Here is an 18023-nt window from a genome sequence, read left to right on the forward strand (position 1 = left end):
CATTTAAATATACCGGTAGTTGATATACCAGAGTTGCTATTCTTCTAGGTTGATATTTCTAACCTCAATATTGTGGCATATTACCATGCCACTCAGTAGTCTGAGGCTGGAGGTCAGTACGATGCAGCTGTGTAATCTTGAGCCATGGGCGATTGTTTGGGTGAATATTGGCATTTAAATGAGGAAAGGGGCTACTTTTGTGTGCATTTATTTTGAGGACATGTGCTCCATTAACTGTTTGAGACTTGCTGAGGAACTCTGACTCTTGCAGACTGAATTAGAAACCGTGGTTTCCACTTCCTACTTGTGCTCTCAGTTTGTCCTCACACATAAACAAGGTTAAACTGAGCTAGAAATGCCAACTTATCTATAATAACACTATCTATCCACAAATCTGTTGCACACAAGTTATTTTATCATAATAACATTTCTGTCTCTCGAGTCAGGACACTATTATCACAAAGACCGAGCTTCCCAACTTTCACCAGGAACACAGACACTCCCAGCACCTCACATAACCTTCAAAACTTCTGTGCTAGGACCCCTGCAAGAAGAACCCCTACTGGGGTCTCTTTATGCTAAGGGACCTTTCCTGCCCCATCTACTCTGGCGAAAGCTGCAGTTAAAGTCTCAAAGATCAGCGCTCTCTTAAACACCAGTGGCCTGTATAGAACAAGTCCACTCCCCAGACTCTTTTATCTGCTGCCAGCAGTCTTCAATGTCAGAAGTAGACTTATCTGTTAGATGGTAAGCGCCCTCCAACCTCCCAGCTACTCAGACTGAGAATCCTTACCCCTGGACCAAACTATTGAGAGACACGCTCTCTCTGAAGTGGAGTTAACCTTGAGAGGGAATCCACTTCTGAGCCCCTTCAAGGTATTTCTACTTCTAGTGGGGGTACTCAGTAGGTCATGTGACTACCTTTTGGTCTGCCTCCTGTGGGGTGTTGCAGATTTAGCCACACTTTATGAACACAAACTCTAGCCTCTATCCCCACCTCCCTTGCCTCGTCAAACAGGCAGTGCTGCGGGACCCTATTAAATCCACTGTCCTAATCAAAGGAAATCAGCCCAAAAACTGCAAGCCACACTAGAGATTCTACCCTCTTCCCACAAATACAAATAACAATCATCATTTACGGGAAAATCCACACACTGAGTGAATGACACGAAGAAAGATCATTTAAGAATCAAGTCTCATTCCCAAAAATGTTCTAGCTTGCTCTCAGTTCTCACCAGGCTTTTTAATTTCCTCAGGAGATAATTCAGGAGGAAGGATTTCCCCTTGCGCTGCTCGCCAATGATGGAGATCATGCACACCAAGCGGTTCTTCACCTCGTCTGACTGTAAACAACTCTTAAGCGCTTCCTCGTGAACGACCAGCCTTCCATCTTCATCCAGCTCCACCAGCTGCACTGCTGTCCCTGGATCTGTTTGCTCATTGGTCTCCTGGAAGAAATGTGCAGGAGGTGCTGAGAGACATTTGAACGCAAGCAATACACTTATGCCTGAGAAGCTTAAGACACACTTGGGTAATGCCCCGGTTACTTACCGGTAATGTTCATTACTCCGAGTTTAGTCTTCCTCGCCACACGAGTTCCCATCCCTCCCTCCCCGTTTGGCTATCGGCTTCATGTTTATGCTTGGTAGTTCAGGCTGTAGGGGTTGGGCCGGCCCGCCTCTTATAGAGGTCATGGGTGTATTGGGTCGGCCATATTGGGAAGGGATGGGAGGCTGACTATTGTGGAGTCATGTGGCGAGGAAGACTAACGAGGAGGTAATATGAATCCATCATCTAAGAAATTCTATAAATCCAAAAACCCATAAACTGTAGTCACTTCTAAAAAGAGATTTATGTTGTTATCTGGAAAGGGTATAAAAAGAAGCATACCAGAAAAGGAGGGGATCAACTGCTGGATGGAGAAAGACTAAAAGATAATGGAAGAAGGAGCAGTTAAGGAGACAAAATCTAAATGGAAGAAAAATAAGGGTAAATATTAGAGAGAAGATACTACCGAAGAGAAAATTGGGAGGCAGGATGAGGGAGACAGATACGGAAAGAAGTAGGAAGTACCATTAACAACAGAAACACTATTACAACCTATAATCTTTTTACTTGATCCCGCGCTCTTAATGCACTTTGATCAAGGCTCGAAATATAGTTAAGACATTTGTCTGTTCAGTTGTATGCTTCCAGCCTTACTGCATCAAGTCATTAACTTCAGTTCAAAGGTTGCACACTGCTTGCTTATTTTTCTGCCAGAGCGGACTACACAGGCTGACCTCATGTATCAGGAACAATATTCCCAAGTTAAAGTGGTCCATTTTCCTAAATTATTCTAAACTCTCATAGAATTTCATGAAGTTCAAACCCTCACTTTAGTACTTCGTGCGTTCGATTAGCTTTATTCGATTTTGAAATATAAAAATCATAAAAGCAACAATACATATATATACACCATTATATTTCATTTCACAATAAATAACATTATATTAATATAGCATTAAATAATTTGAGCAAATCAGCTAATCATTGAGTTTGTTACGAAGTAAGTCAAATCGATTGGAAGTCAGAATATTATAGCCCCTCACCCCGGGGCCGCTTCTGCTCATCGGAAGGTTACTCTCTTCATTTGGTCTTGATTGGGGGAGGAGTGATGCTCTGGGGTAAAAGTCACACAATTCCCAGGTGTGTATAGGGCCGTCTCCTATTTGTGGCTGCCAGGTTTGAAGATGTGGGACGACGTTATTATTTCTAAAATTTATAAATACCATGTCACCAGGTATATCTTTTCGAAGGGGACCTAGCCAGCCCACCCTTCTAACACTTCGTATTCTTCCATCAATATCAGGTGGCAATGGTCTATTTTTTGTTAACCAGAACACCACCTTGTTTCTTAGGTCCTGTTGTCTTTCAGTTTTTCCGTTTGTAAGTGCTGGCACTCCAGAGAGGACGCACACAAACGGAGCATCCTCCGGCGGTAAGTGTATATGGTTAGATTTTGGTGACATAGTCCCTGGGTTAGGAAGAGACCCTTTATGGAGTGTTGGTTTTTTGTTCAGCCCTATTCTGGGGGAGGAGCTCTGTGCTATTGTTGGTTTTGCATAGTTAGATTTACATAAATTATTGAGTTCCTCCAGCAATGATGAGTTTTGTGCTACGTCAACTGTCTGTGAGGGAGATCGCTTACTAAAAGTGTTATCTGTAGACAGACATCGTTCTGTTCTCACTATTTGACGGACAATGGGTGATGTTGCCTTATTTAGGTAGTGGTCCAACGTCCCCTTGGCCAAGTCCCTCTGGAGTATTGTATTTTTGCGCACCCCCTTGCATGTCATAATTAGCACGGGAACAGCAACAAACACCTAGAAGCGTCTAAAATGATCACGCATCACAATATGGTTTCCCTTGGGGAGGGCCGGAGTGTGCCTATGAATAATCTTCGGGGCTCTTTACCTCCTTTTGTTGCACAGCCAAGGGGGGTGGGCCGACCCGGCCTCTTCTGGCCTATGATGGCCTTAGATGGTCCCGCCCTTGTCCCGGGCTTCTCCCGGCGCCGACCCGCGCACGATCCCGCGATGTGGGGGCTGGGCTCCTTTTGAAGTGCCTCCTGGCGCAGGAATGAGGTGTGGCGGCGTGTTCCGCCACTAGGGCGTCTGGGGAATGAAGTCCTGTCCCGAACGGCCCCCTCGCACTACGGCCGCTGGTGTGGCTTTGCGGCGGTGGAGGAGAGCGATTCAGCGGCGGTGGTCCCTGCAATGGGACTGACGAGGTTGTGGTTCTGAAAAATATGGATCCGTAATAGTACCGGACTCGAGAATAAAAACTTCGTCGAAATAGGACGAATTTGGTATCAAAAGACCGGAAATGACGAGTACATCAAGCACATGTATTTTCAGTATATTCGAGTGACAATTTCACCTCGAAATCGTCATTTACCTTCTGAACCCTTAGTTGCATGTTGCCCTCTACATAGGCCTTAATCCAGTCGAATTTGATTCCACAAGGACACGTACTCCTTAATCGACTTCTTCCTGACCCCAGTACAAGTTAGAACCATTGCCCCAGGCCGAACTCGTTAGGTCAGTTCCCTCCCAGTGGCCAAGCAAGATAGTATCTAGGCCCAACCGGCCATAAAGCCATTTCAGCACGCACACCTGCCATATCTCGCTCACATCTTTCTTCACTCCTTTTCCTCACTTATTTTATGGTGGGGAGGTGACCATCTTTATTAGGGGTCCAGCGATATCTGATGAAATGTTGGGCCTTGCCGGATGATTTGTTATGGGTATCACGACGTGAAATATGTACATGTCATCATGACTCTGCTTTCTTTTTGTAATCAGTAACCATAAATGAAATACCGCGCACCCAAGGAATGTTTCGCCAAAGGGCAAATGTTATGTATAAGAAGAGAAGCCTAACTTTGTGAAAGTGTGCAGTCTCCTGAATATACTTGTATCGTACTTCTAGGACCCTGTCACCTTGGTTGCAGCCAATAAACGAATCTTTGACTTCACCTAGAAGACTCTGAAGTTTCTGTGGGTCTGACTCAGGAGAACCCGAGGTCTTTGGTGTGTTGATCCCCTGGCACCGCTGGGTTACCGGTTCGGTACCGGTTCCTAAAAACCCAGTACCTCATTTGGCGCCCAGCGTTGGAGCGATTCCAGTGGTACCAATCAGCCTGAAGATCGTGAGGAGCTTCGTGTGAAAATTCCGGAGGAGGGCCCACCACCTCATCGACCCCTGCATGTCGACGTGGTCCGAAGGTCTTTACTACGAGGTTCCCCGCTTCCCGACGGCTACAAGGACTGCTGCCCTGGCTATCGCCCTGATGTTGGACCCTTGACATTTTCGGTAGAGCGAAACGCTGAGACGAGTCTTCTGGTGAAGCCATCGATAATTTTCAGTTAAGTATAAGTGGAGCGTCTCCTAGTCCTTAGTTGGACTTACTTTGTGATATCTTAGAGATACATAAAGGTTTTTATTGGTTCTTGCAAGTACCATAACCGAAGGACTCGTGTTTTCACGAGCAATATCGTAATCGATAACTCCTTTGAAGTTTTGGAACTAGACTAGAGAAGAAGGATGCCTAGTCTTAGACTCGGGAATTTGTTTTGTCTTGGTAATAATAATAGGGACTCCCGATTGGAGGACTCATGTCCGGTTCCTCCAGTTGGAACTCCGACTTACGAGCTATACGTTAAACATGGGGTAGGCCCCATCGTTTACAACGAGGTATGGATTAAATACACTAGGAAAGACGGTGTTTTAAAATGGCCCCAATATGGTAGCTTTGATTCTGAAATCTTAGACAACCTTGAAGTTAAACTCTTCAAAAAGAAAGCCCGGCCGGCGATGTTTGACTCTTTCCGCATATGGCGCAAAGAGGCCAAACAAAAAGAAATTAAATTAGCTAAGAAAAATAAGAGAGAAGAAGGACTTTCAGTAATGCAAGCTGCCGTGCAGTTTAAAGATAATGAGGAAGAGCAGATAAATGAACAACTGCACAGGCAACGTAAAATGGCAATAGATAAGTGCTATCCAGTCTTGCCGTCTCTTCAGCAAGGGAAAGCAAAAGAGCGTGAAAAAGACCAATTAATGTCGCAATTGTTAACTTCGCCACCGCCCTATGCGCAGAATGCTACCGCACCCCCGCAACCTTTAGTTGCACAAGCTGCGCCTCTGGCTTTTCCACAGCACCCACCAGCTGTTCTTCAGCTGGCTCCTACTTCTTCGGTGCAGCCTCCTCTAGGCCCACCGACCACTTCTGTTGCTCCTGTGTTTTCTACGATCTTGCCTACTGTACTTTCTACAAATGCCCCTTCTGTGATTTTGCCTAGTACCACATCTATTATTCCTCATACCTCTTCTGCCATCTCTGCATCCGCTTTACCTCACCCCGTTCTTTCATCTGTTTGTTCTTCCGTTTCACCTTCCCTTCGGCAAAAAATGGCCAGTACTGTTACTAATCTTCTTTTACCACTTTTCGGGTCGCCTGCTACGACCCCTAACATAGGAAAAAGACAGTTGCGAAGTCAACTGCCCGATTATCAAGAGAGAGATTCCCTGAATAATTTAGCTCGGAAATGGGTCATGGACACTGCGAAATATGATTTACAGTCTGTCATGGAAGTTTTCCATCAATGGGAAACAGCGACACAGATATGTGTTCGAACAGATGTGTGTTTTTCTTTGCGAGGATTTAGAAGACAATGATCAGGATTGCCTCCCACAAGAGATGTGTCGTATAAGGTTTAAGTTTAGTCTGGGTATGATTGTAGGTCCCGATGTAGAAGAAGCAGTTGAAATGCTATTATCACATCGAAGTAAGGGAAGTAGTTCTGGGTCACCATCAGAATCTAGTGCATCTAGTAAGAAAAAGGCACGACAATACCCTATGAGAGAAGTTCCCCCACAGTGGAGAGAGGGTGACGCGACAGCTGTCCCACCTGTCCTGCCCCACTTTCACCGAGTATGGGTACATGTTCCATGGAAGCGAGCAGAAGTTTTAGCACTCAAACAAACACTACCAGATCCGCGTAAAAATCCTGCAGGGTACTATAAAGAATTGTCGCAAACTGCTGGGTCATGTATTATGAATTTAGCCGATATCGATATGTTATTCGGGAACGTTGTTCCACAGCCTTTATGGGGAAAAATTCGTCATGAAGATCATGACCAGGAATTAGGTGACACGTGGGCTAATATTACTGTTGCAGATGCACGACAAGTTGGTGGTGCAAAACCTGAGCCCCTGATAGCGGAACTACCTGGTAGAATAGTAGATTACATGAAGACGATAATGCCTGCGATACGTGTAAATTGGGATAAGTTATCTGCATGCAAGCAAAAGAAAGAAGAAACTGTGTCAGATTTCTTCACCAGATTTGAAGAAACATTCATTGATCACAGCGGTCAAGATATGACCACAGAAGGTGGTCAGAGATTGTTCGTCGATAAATTTGTGCACAATCTGCTTCCAGACTTGTGTAGAAAATTGAAAGATTCAGAAAGTTCTTGGGCAGTCTCATCTTCAGCCCAGATATTAGCTACCGCACAGTACTACGAGAATAGAGACAAGGATGAGAAAGATAAAGTAGAGAAGAAAACTAGAGAACTCAAAACGAAGGTTTTGCTACAGCAAGCATATCCTCCACGTGGTGGTGGTAATAGAAATAATAATGGTCCGAATCACTACCGGAACACTTTTCAGCAGCCGCAGAGAAACTTGCAGAGATTCGATTACAATCAAAACCGCGTAGGTCCCAATCAGTGTTTATACTGCAAACAAGAAGGCCATTACAAATATGACTGTCCTGCCCTGCCGCAACGTACAAGCGAGTTTTCTGGTGTACGAGGTCGTGGTAGTCAGCAAGCGCCCAGAGGTAGAGGGCGTGGAAACACCCCTCAGGACACACGTCCCCTTCCACCACAAAACTCTATGAACAGGTTTGACCAGCAAAATAACGTATCTGATAGGACGGCTCAATACTACGTCGATGAGTATTACACAGAAAATGAGCAGTGGGAGAATAACGATTGCTAGGACAGCCTTAGACGAAGAGAGGGAGTTGTTTCAGTTCCAGTAGATCAGAGTGGACCTTACGTTGAGGTGATTACATCGGGTGTGTCAGAACCTTTTCTGTTGGATACTGGTGCTACAAAGAGTTCTATTATGCACTCCAAACTCCCTGGCGCACCTTTGTCTGGCGAAATGAACGTTTCCGTAGGCTTTTCTGGCGCCCCGGTTAGAAATCCGATTTCTGACCCTTTATCTCTTTCTGTTGGTCCTTGTGAATTCGAAGCACCCCTTATTTTGACAACAGGTTGTGGTGAAAATTTGCTAGGATTAGATTTGCTAAAAAGATTGTATGCGACTTTGTACTGTTCTCCCTCAGGAGTACAACTGACTTTAGGTAAGAAAGTGGTCTCTCCCATGTATTTGTCGAGAAATACGCTTCCAACAGAATTGACACTTCTTCCGGATATTCTTTGGGCTACTGGTCCGAATGATGTAGGTCTTTTAGAAATTCCACCGTATGTTGTAACATTTAAGTCGAATGTCAAAATGCCACGAATTCCCCAATACAGAATATCCAATGAGGGCGAAAAAGCTTTGCTAGCGATTGTTTACGAGTTGATTGAGAAAGACGTAATTGAGGAAACACGAGGCAATGTTTGCAATAGTCCTGTTCTGCCTGTTTTAAAACGAACTGACCCTTCTCAGCCACCTGTGTATAGATTTGTGATTGATCTTAGGGAAGTAAATAAGATAGTGGTGCCACAATTCCCAGTTGTCCCCGACATTACAACATTATTGACTATGATTCCAGCATCCCCATCATGGTTTTCGGTGATTGACCTGAAGAATGCTTTCTTCAGTATCCCGATTGCGGAGGAGAGCAGGGATATTTTTTCCTTTAGTTTAGGTGGTCGCAGTTTCCGCTTTAAACGCGCTCCTCAAGGCTACTGTGAGAGCCCCTCAATATACAGTCAAGCTCTGAAAAGTCAGCTTGACGCAATGGTTTTGCCCAAAGGTTCCACTCTAGTACAGTACGTGGACGATTTGCTCATAGCTGCGGATACTGAGAAAATATGTAAAATGGCCACGTTGGCACTACTGCGTCATCTATGTGATCTACATCACAAGGTGTCACTTTCCAAGCTCCAATATTGCCGACAAGAAGTGACCTACTTAGGTCATCTCTTATCGAAGGAGGGAAGGAAACTGACCCCAGAAAGAATTCAGGCAATAGCGAAATTAAATGTGCCAAGAACGCAGAGAGAAGTACGCGCTTTCTTGGGCATTACATCGTACTGTAGACAGTGGATTCCAAATTTTTCGTTATTAGCCAAACCCTTATTGGCACTAACGTGTATAAATACACCCAATCCCATTCCTTGGTCCGATGAGTGCCAGAAAAGTTTTCTCGAATTACGCACAGCATTATGTTCGGCCCCTGTGTTAGGTAACCCCAACTACAGTAAGCCTTTCACATTATATGTCCACGAGAAGGAGGGCTGTGCATTGTCTGTGCTGACTCAGTTATACGGAGATAGACAACGGCCATGCGCCTATTTTTCGTCAACTTTGGATCCAGTAGCACGAGCATTGCCAAGTTGTCTAAGGGCCACAGCAGCAGCAGCTGTTTCTATTCGACAGTCTGCAGGCCTAGTAATGAATAATACACTAATTGTGATGGTTCCGCATGCAGTAGATACATTGTTAAATAGGACCAAGACACAGCACTTAACTAGTGCTCGACTGTCCAGTTATGAATTGACGCTACTAGCGAGCCATGTGCACATCAAAAGATGCAGTACTCTGAACATAGCCACATTGTTACCAATTGCTGAGGAATCGGATGCTTCAGAAAAGCACGATTGTTTCCTCAGGACGGAGGAGGAGACCAAAGGGAGAGTTGATCTATCCAATACTCCTCTCGCCGAAAGTGATGGTACATTATGGGTGGATGGTTCATGCTTTAAACTCCCAAATGGTAACGTGACTACAGCGTATGCTGTCACAACTCTGCACACAATCGTTGAAACTGCGCGAATACCACATGGTTCGGCTCAAGCCGCCGAACTCGTGGCACTGACGAGAGCATGTGTGTTATCAAAAGGAATGAAAGTGACTGTCTATACCGACAGTCAGTATGCTTTTGGAGTGGCTCACAGTTTTGGTCGATTGTGGAGAGAACGTGGGTTCCTGACTTCGCATGGAGCTAAGATTCAGCATGGTCAGTTGGTGACTGAGCTTCTTGAATCACTGACGTTGCCCCTGAAAGTAGCAGTTGTAAAATGTAGTGCACACAAGAAAGTGATCGATGATGTTGGTCGTGGAAATGCATTTGCTGACGAAACTGCTAAAGAAACGGCAAAGAATGTGATGAGCCGAATGTATGTTGCGAGCCCAGAAAGATGGACTGGTGATGTTGGAATGTGTGAAGACACGATAGAAAGTGTGATGACTAAAACTGTGCATTCGCGAATGAAACTCAGCCCCTATGAAATAGTCTTTGGTCGGCCAGCCAACATATGGGGAGTGCCTAGGCCCACGAAGTTTAGCGAGCTGCAACACCCCATTTTGCTCGACTATCTGTATGAATTGACGGCTAAATTGCGTGTTTTATATCAACAGGTCCACAACACCTTGCCTCCGGTTTCCGAGACACCGGGTCACTCCATTGACCCTGGCTCCTGGGTTCTGGTCAAGAATTTCCAGAGAACAAGAAACGACCAGCCCAGATGGACCGGACCGCACCTCGTCCTCCTGTCTACAAGGTCAACTGTTAAAGTGGAGGGGAAGGCCAATTGGGTCCACGGGATCCATTGTAAGAAAATACCCTTCCCTCTGCCACATGACCAATGGGTCCGGACAGGAGGCACTGACTCAAAGCGCACAACTGATGAACGAGTAGAAGAAGCTAAACGCGATTGTGACAGTAAGAACATTTTTCAAGAAACTACGCCGCCATCAGAACAATTGAACTCTGTGGAACCTGAGCTACTATTTCCGGACCAGACAGCACCCGGGAAAAGACGCTATAATTTCCGACCGAGAAAAACAGACTAAAGTAAAAGTGATTCATTTTTGATCCGAGAGAAAAACCTGTGGACTAATAAAATCATAAGTTTTTCCTTCCAAAATGCTATTTTGAAAATGCAGATTCTCCCATCTAGGTAACTTGCTTATTTTTGTTTTTTCGAACCGCCATCCGGGTTCCGCTGCTAGGGTCGCGGTTGACTAAAGACTTTTGGGTGCAGCTGACAACAATAGGTTGCCGGTTCCAGTTGGTCGAAGGGAGCCACCCTAGACTGACGGAAGCATCCTTTAGCAGAAACAACCTACCGCCGCGGGCAGCACCTTAGAGAGGATGGAGTTTCCTGATGTGGAGAGAACTGCCAGACAAATGAACTTTAAGCAGAGACTTTTGAAAACAATGAGAAAGAAAATTTTTATAATGATGTGTATTTTTATGATATTTAGCGTAATGGTGTTTTTGATAAGCTATGCTTTATTCTCTTTTCATGTGACATTCACGCCTACTACATCGCCCATACCTCCCCCTACTGTTTCCTCTCATTCTTTCCACTCTTTGCCTGACCACGAATCAAATAGGAGATTAGAGTTCATTAATAACTCCTTCATTCAGCTATTACACCAACACCAACTTGTGATGAACACAACCAACTGTTGGTGTGCGGTCTCATGCCCCACACCACGGATAGAGGTATCCCCTATTTGGTCCTGCCATTTAGTCACAATGGGTCAGTATGGGCATATAGGACAATGTTCATATATGCACGAGAAATCCAACCCCTACGTTCTGTAAAAGACAACCTCAAGACTAGCGCTCTAGTGAAGGGTATAGTTGACATGATCAAGGAAGTGACTTCTTACGAAGATACCCCAGACGATGAGATACTTGCATATGTAGGTTGGAATGTGACCGGATATGGCACTACACTAAGTGAGAAACAGCAAGCCAAGAGATCGTCCCCTATCTGGATCGTACCCCATCAAGGTCACCTGTGTCTGCAAGGTATTGGTAGGAATCCCAGAGCTCAGCTAGGGAAAAGTGTCTGCACAGAAACGTATGTTTTTGGATCTCAGACTTCCCCTGCCTTTTTAGCCGCAAAGGGTACTTATTTCATCTGCCACGATAGAGCCTATACATGGTTGCCCCCTGACTTCTCAGGCTCATGTTTTGTTTCATTCCTGTTACCTCCCACCTACACAGCAGCGGCGGATTACCATCGGACAAGGGTAGTTAGAGGTGTTTTGAGTAAAGAAGACACTGCGGGTCAAGAATTTGGTGACTTTGCAATGGGTATTCTGCCGTTCTGGGGAGCCATGGTTAACAGCAGAAACATAAGGCAATTGACAAGGGTAGTTGAATCCACCGTGATTGAAACTGCCGGTGCCCTTAGTAACCTGACTGCTGAGCTCCAGTCGGATCGACTGATGACCCTTCAGAACCGGGTCGCTTTGGATGTAATACTTGCGGACCGGGGTGGGGTATGCAAATTGATCCAGTCCAGTTGTTGCATTTTTATTCCGGATAATGCTCCAACAGTGTACAGGGCCATCTCCAAACTACATAAGATTTCCGAATCTATCCATGTGGACAAAGGAGATTGGTCATTAATGGGATGGTTCTGGGGGCTGATATCTGCCTGGGGATGGAAAATTCTGATGGTCATTGGGATGGTCTTAGCCATTCTTTTCCTGTTCTGTCTATGCATACAGTGTGCTCCTGCAATATGTGGCCTCTGTGCTACATCATGTGTAAGGAAGCCTGTGTCAAGACACGAACTCAGCACTAGAATGATGTTACAGCAACACCTCAATGACTTTATGAATATAGATCCGGACTCAGATTAACATAAGGATAGATTAATTGCCTATGTAAGGGCAAAAGGAGGGTCTGTGGTTCTGAAAAATATGGATCCGTAATAGTACCGGACTCGAGAATAAAAACTTCGTCGAAATAGGACGAATTTGGTATCAAAAGACCGGAAATGACGAGTACATCAAGCACATGTATTTTCAGTATATTCGAGTGACAATTTCACCTCGAAATCGTCATTTACCTTCTGAACCCTTAGTTGCATGTTGCCCTCTACATAGGCCTTAATCCAGTCGAATTTGATTCCACAAGGACACGTACTCCTTAATCGACTTCTTCCTGACCCCAGTACAAGTTAGAACCATTGCCCCAGGCCGAACTCGTTAGGTCAGTTCCCTCCCAGTGGCCAAGCAAGATAGTATCTAGGCCCAACCGGCCATAAAGCCATTTCAGCACGCACACCTGCCATATCTCGCTCACATCTTTCTTCACTCCTTTTCCTCACTTATTTTATGGTGGGGAGGTGACCATCTTTATTAGGGGTCCAGCGATATCTGATGAAATGTTGGGCCTTGCCGGATGATTTGTTATGGGTATCACGACGTGAAATATGTACATGTCATCATGACTCTGCTTTCTTTTTGTAATCAGTAACCATAAATGAAATACCGCGCACCCAAGGAATGTTTCGCCAAAGGGCAAATGTTATGTATAAGAAGAGAAGCCTAACTTTGTGAAAGTGTGCAGTCTCCTGAATATACTTGTATCGTACTTCTAGGACCCTGTCACCTTGGTTGCAGCCAATAAACGAATCTTTGACTTCACCTAGAAGACTCTGAAGTTTCTGTGGGTCTGACTCAGGAGAACCCGAGGTCTTTGGTGTGTTGATCCCCTGGCACCGCTGGGTTACCGGTTCGGTACCGGTTCCTAAAAACCCAGTACCTCAAGGTATGCCCGCAAATTCTGGTTGTTTCCCCTGCTCCACCGGGGCTGGGCTTCTTTTGAAGCGCCTCCTGGCGCAGGAATGAGGTGTGGCGGCGTGTTCCGCCGCTAGGGCGTCTGGGGAATGAAGTCCTGTCCCGAACGCCCCCCTCGCACTACGGCCGCTGGTGTGGCTTTGCGGCGGCGGAGGAGAGCGATTCAGCGGCGGTGGTCCCTGCAATGGGACTGACGAGGTATGCCCGCAAATTCTGGTTGTTTTAGTACTTATCCTTGATATTTTGAGAATTGTTGGCAACAGCTTACTTCAATCCGACATTTGTTCCAAGTGTTGAGTAGTTGCCACATGGTAGCTGGGTATTGGGCCACTCAAACCTCGTTATTAGAAACGAATAAAATGATATAGTCAGAGGTAGTTAGCGCTATATAAATGCAAATACAATACATTATAAAGCCCAACATTAAAACGAAGCCAGCAAATGATACTAAACTCTCTTAATGTTTTAGCATGGGTGGACACGGATATAAAAAAAATGTTTCGTGGTGTTTACATTGTGTAATGTTTTAGGAAGTGAATTTAATAGTTTTAGGTGCACTTTAGGTGCACTTTCCTGAAGCATGTCTCAGTGTGGATGGAGTCCTCTGGCTTGAGAAGAGATCTACCAAACTTCCCACGCCTTTCCTAGAAATAGAAAACTATCCTCTATGCTACTTTAATGAAAGATACTTCTCCTGGGTGGGGAATCATTCTGCGTGGCAGAGCTGGTTGAAAATGGAGAACAATGATAAGAGGCAACACAATAGACCAGGTTTGGCAGAGGGCAGGTCAAGCGACAGGGGTCCAAACACTCGCTCCTGTGGAAGGTAATTTTATCATGCCAACTTCACAGGTTAGAATTTTGCTTCAAAATGTTCCCAGGCACCATTTTTGAGGACAGGAGATCACCGGGGCGTTTTTCATCACAGCTACCTAACCTGTTAGCATTTAGATACATAAGAACGTGTAGTAAGAGGGATTTAATTGATCACCATTCCTTACGTATTTTAGGGCTGGAGATTGACACCAATCATAAAATAAGATGTCCCTTGCATTATGTCAAGCTGTGCCATCACATTAGAATGGAGCCAGCCAGCAAGGCAGATCAGCACTCCCAGTTGCTCAGTAAAAGAATGTGAGGTGAGTATGAGATGGGACAGCCTCTGCCATGTACCTCGCACCACAGGGGGCACTGCTTCGTTCATTAAGAATCCAGTGTCCTATGGCCGGCTATGCTTTTTTACAGGCAGCCACTTATGGGACGGTTTCATGTGGAACCGCAGAAGACCACGGCGGAGAACCCACAGTGAATAAGCCCTTTTGCGTCTAGATGCCGCTTGTTGACATACTACAGAATTGTTGATCAGGGTACATCACCTGCGGCACATCGAATGCTGCGCTGTGAGGAACTGGACAACCGACGACCATTCCTCATGATATCGAAAAAGATAAATTAAGCAGCATTTTAAATTCGTCTGGCTATGCTTGTGAAACTGCAAGAAAGATGTCAGAAACACATCCAAGCAGCACTAACCACTGATCCATGAACGGCCCAATCACCAAAGGCTCTTTGATGCTTCATCCCACCTTGAGCGGACCCGCTTCATTCTTTCACCAAAAGACAGCTGGACCTGCCTAGCTGGATAGACTTCGCGCCAGAGCAACTGACCAGGTGAAGCCCCCGCAACAACTCAATGAACAGCATGTACCACTTACAGTCAGAATACACCTTCTGTGGAGCGCTTTCAATTCTTCAGGTTTACTGCACTGGGGCTACAAGGAAGGCTACTTGAGGGCACCTTGCCTCCACGTAAGATATTTTTGCTTCGGAAAGACATGAAACACACCGGGGAATGCGAATGACTGAGCCATGCCTGACCTCCTAGGCAACCATGTTCGTTCACCGAGTGCATCCCGAGAGGCCGGTGCTGGGTCTCTGTCATTTCTCCAGGACGTACCTCGACTTCAGAAGCCTACATCCCGCCCTCCCACAGAAGAGGGTGGCGCCAAATTAACAACAACACAATTCAGTAAATACACTTGGTGTCCAAATGAGAATACTAATAACAAATGTACTAAGTGAACACTGCGTAATTGTGGTGAAAAAAGAGGTGCGAGAGGGATTTTACAGCTCGCATTAGGCCCAATGGCATCTTTGCTACGTCATTGAGAGAACCGGCCGTTCCGGTTTCGGGGTGACTCATTTTCACTTCTGCCTTTATCTGTTCTTCAAACGCCCAGCTCGGATCACACGTGACAAAAGAAGGAACAAGAGGGCTCATAAATATAGGGTTAGATCAACAAGTACTGACAAAATGGACTATAATAATAGTGTGTGAGAGAGTGCAGGGTACCGTCTGTCCTTTAACATAACTGAAGATTTACATTACTCGGCAGTCTGAGATCTGAAGGATTGTCTGGTTATGGCTTGAACAGCTATAATGTACTTCAATTGGGGGGGGGGGGTTGTATAAGCAGGACTGCTGCAAAATGCAGTGCCTCTGAACAGACACGGGTCTTTTTTACACTTCTAAAGGCACAATAGAAGCATGACAGATGATGCAGTGTATGTCAAAGCATGGTGCCACCAGGACTGCTTTAGGATGCCATACCTGTTCGACTGGAGAGTACCACCAGTTGTCAGGAGATTGTAACTGTAATTTTACACTCTATTTATACAGCGCTTACTACCGCTGACGAGGTGTTGAAGCACTTAGCGGCGAGTAGCATGCTACTCCGAATGTATGATGTTACAACGCATACATTCACAATGCATACCATCACAACGCAACTTTTACAACGCAAGATCCATTACAACGCATGCTATTACAACGCTTGGCATTACAACGCAGATGCTATTACAACGCAGATGCTATTACAACGCATGCCATTACAACTAATTTTATTAATATTAATTTCATTTTCAATTTAATTAAAACAAATGTTTATTAATGTATTTAAATTAATATATATATATTTTTTAATATATTTTAATTTACTATTCTAACTCCAGGGGGGTGTAATAGTAAGGTAAGTGTTGGATAGTGTGGGGGTTAAAATTACAATTCTAACTTCAGGGGGGTGTAATTGTAGGGTAAGTGTTGGATAGAGTAGGGGTTAAAATTACTATTCTAAGTCCAGGGGGTTTAGTTGAAATAAATTAAAATTAAGTTAATATTTTTTAATTAAATACTTACCCATGCTTACGTTGTAATGGCATGCGTTGTAACAGCATCTGCGTTGTAATAGCATGCGTTGTAATAGCATGCGCTGTAATGAATCTTGCGTTGTAAAAGTTTTGTTGTAATGTTAGTGCGTTGTGAAAGTTGCGTTGTAATGGTTGTTTCCCGCTACTCCGGAAACCAAAGTTAGACTCCCCACTTGCCTTCGAGATCAGTTCATGATACAAACTGCTGTGCAGTGTCAAAAGCTTGCAGTGCTTTGCGGGGCGTTCAATCATAAGCGCTCAAAGCAGCATCCTTCATCGCCGTTCCCACTCCTGATAGGTAAGTGACATTACCCAAACTGTACTGGCCTTTCAGAGGCAATAGCCCACCACAAAACCCCAAACTGCGATCTTTCATTATCCGACATGCCTGGGCAAAGTCAGTCGCATATCCGGGATGCTTCGGATATGACTTACACTGCAACTTTCAGAAGATGTTGGCTTTTTCTGAAATACAGCTTGGTGGGTTAACATTCATGTAGGGATCTCCATGTGCTTAACTTTCCTCTCAGCTACACTTCTTTAGGCCTCCATTTTTAAGAACGGCTGCAGCACTTTAATCGAGCAGCACAACAGCCTGCAGCAAAGCAGCAGCACATGTGAGGGACAGTGCCAACACATCTCATCGAGGCCAATAATCAGATATGAGTTCTTATTGTGGATAACTTTTTTTTATTTATTTCAAGAGTATTTTATTATGCATTTTTCATAAACAAATAAACAGGGAAAAGGGAACAATAATATAACACGTGGGCCACATTTTGAGAAGCACAGGCCTGATGCATAGAGTCCTGGCGGGTTAGTTGTGACCAGATGGTCTCATAACAGAACAAAGTCCAGGTAGAAGGGGAAACATGAGGGAAGATTAACATATGGTATATTTACAAACCCATAAGAATAACAGGTTGAGGTAGAATGATTTTGTAAGAATAAAATAAAAAAAATAGAAGCGCTAGCAGGTATAGATTCAAGTGACGTGTATAGGAGGACAAAACCCAAGGATATCCTAGGGCATATAGATGGAGTGATTTTGTTACTGGGTGTATATTTCGAGCTAGCCAGGAGCCAAGCACGAGCTTGATTTTAAGGGGGCAGCACAGGAACCTGAGCAGAGCTGCTATCCCTGCAATCATACAGCACAGCATTTGTTAGCAGGGCTGCAGTACATGTATTAGGACAATCCAGGGCCTTCCCTTTAGTCCTTGTGCTTTAGTGGAAGAGTCCCAACATCTGCTACTTCATGGGACATTACAGGGAGTTCTTATTACGGAATGGCACTTTCTAAGGGAGAGTACGCGCACTTCTCTGCTGCACATGATCCCTAGAATTGGGAAGCAGAGGCTCTTCCCTGAGGGCTGCTATGAAACTGGGACATCCTACTTTACCTTGGAGGGCAGTGGAACGTCTCCATAGGGAGCTATGCATTAAATAGGGCAGTGCCAGCACTTCAATGCAGAGATGC

General features: G+C 44.9%; 1 protein-coding gene across 1 annotated transcript in view; it reads right to left on the reverse strand.

Annotated features, from left to right (window-relative positions):
- Window positions 1-18023, reverse strand: part of RNF112 (ring finger protein 112) — a 224447-nt gene that overhangs the window by 107190 nt on the left and 99234 nt on the right. Inside the window, exon 4 of the mRNA XM_078652573.1 lies at window positions 1236-1448. Within this exon, the coding sequence (XP_078508699.1) occupies window positions 1236-1448 (213 nt within the window). The remainder of the gene's footprint in view (window positions 1-1235; window positions 1449-18023) is intronic.

Source organism: Lissotriton helveticus, chromosome 7 (genome assembly GCF_964261635.1).
Source record: "Lissotriton helveticus chromosome 7, aLisHel1.1, whole genome shotgun sequence".
NCBI classification, from domain to species: domain Eukaryota; kingdom Metazoa; phylum Chordata; class Amphibia; order Caudata; family Salamandridae; genus Lissotriton; species Lissotriton helveticus.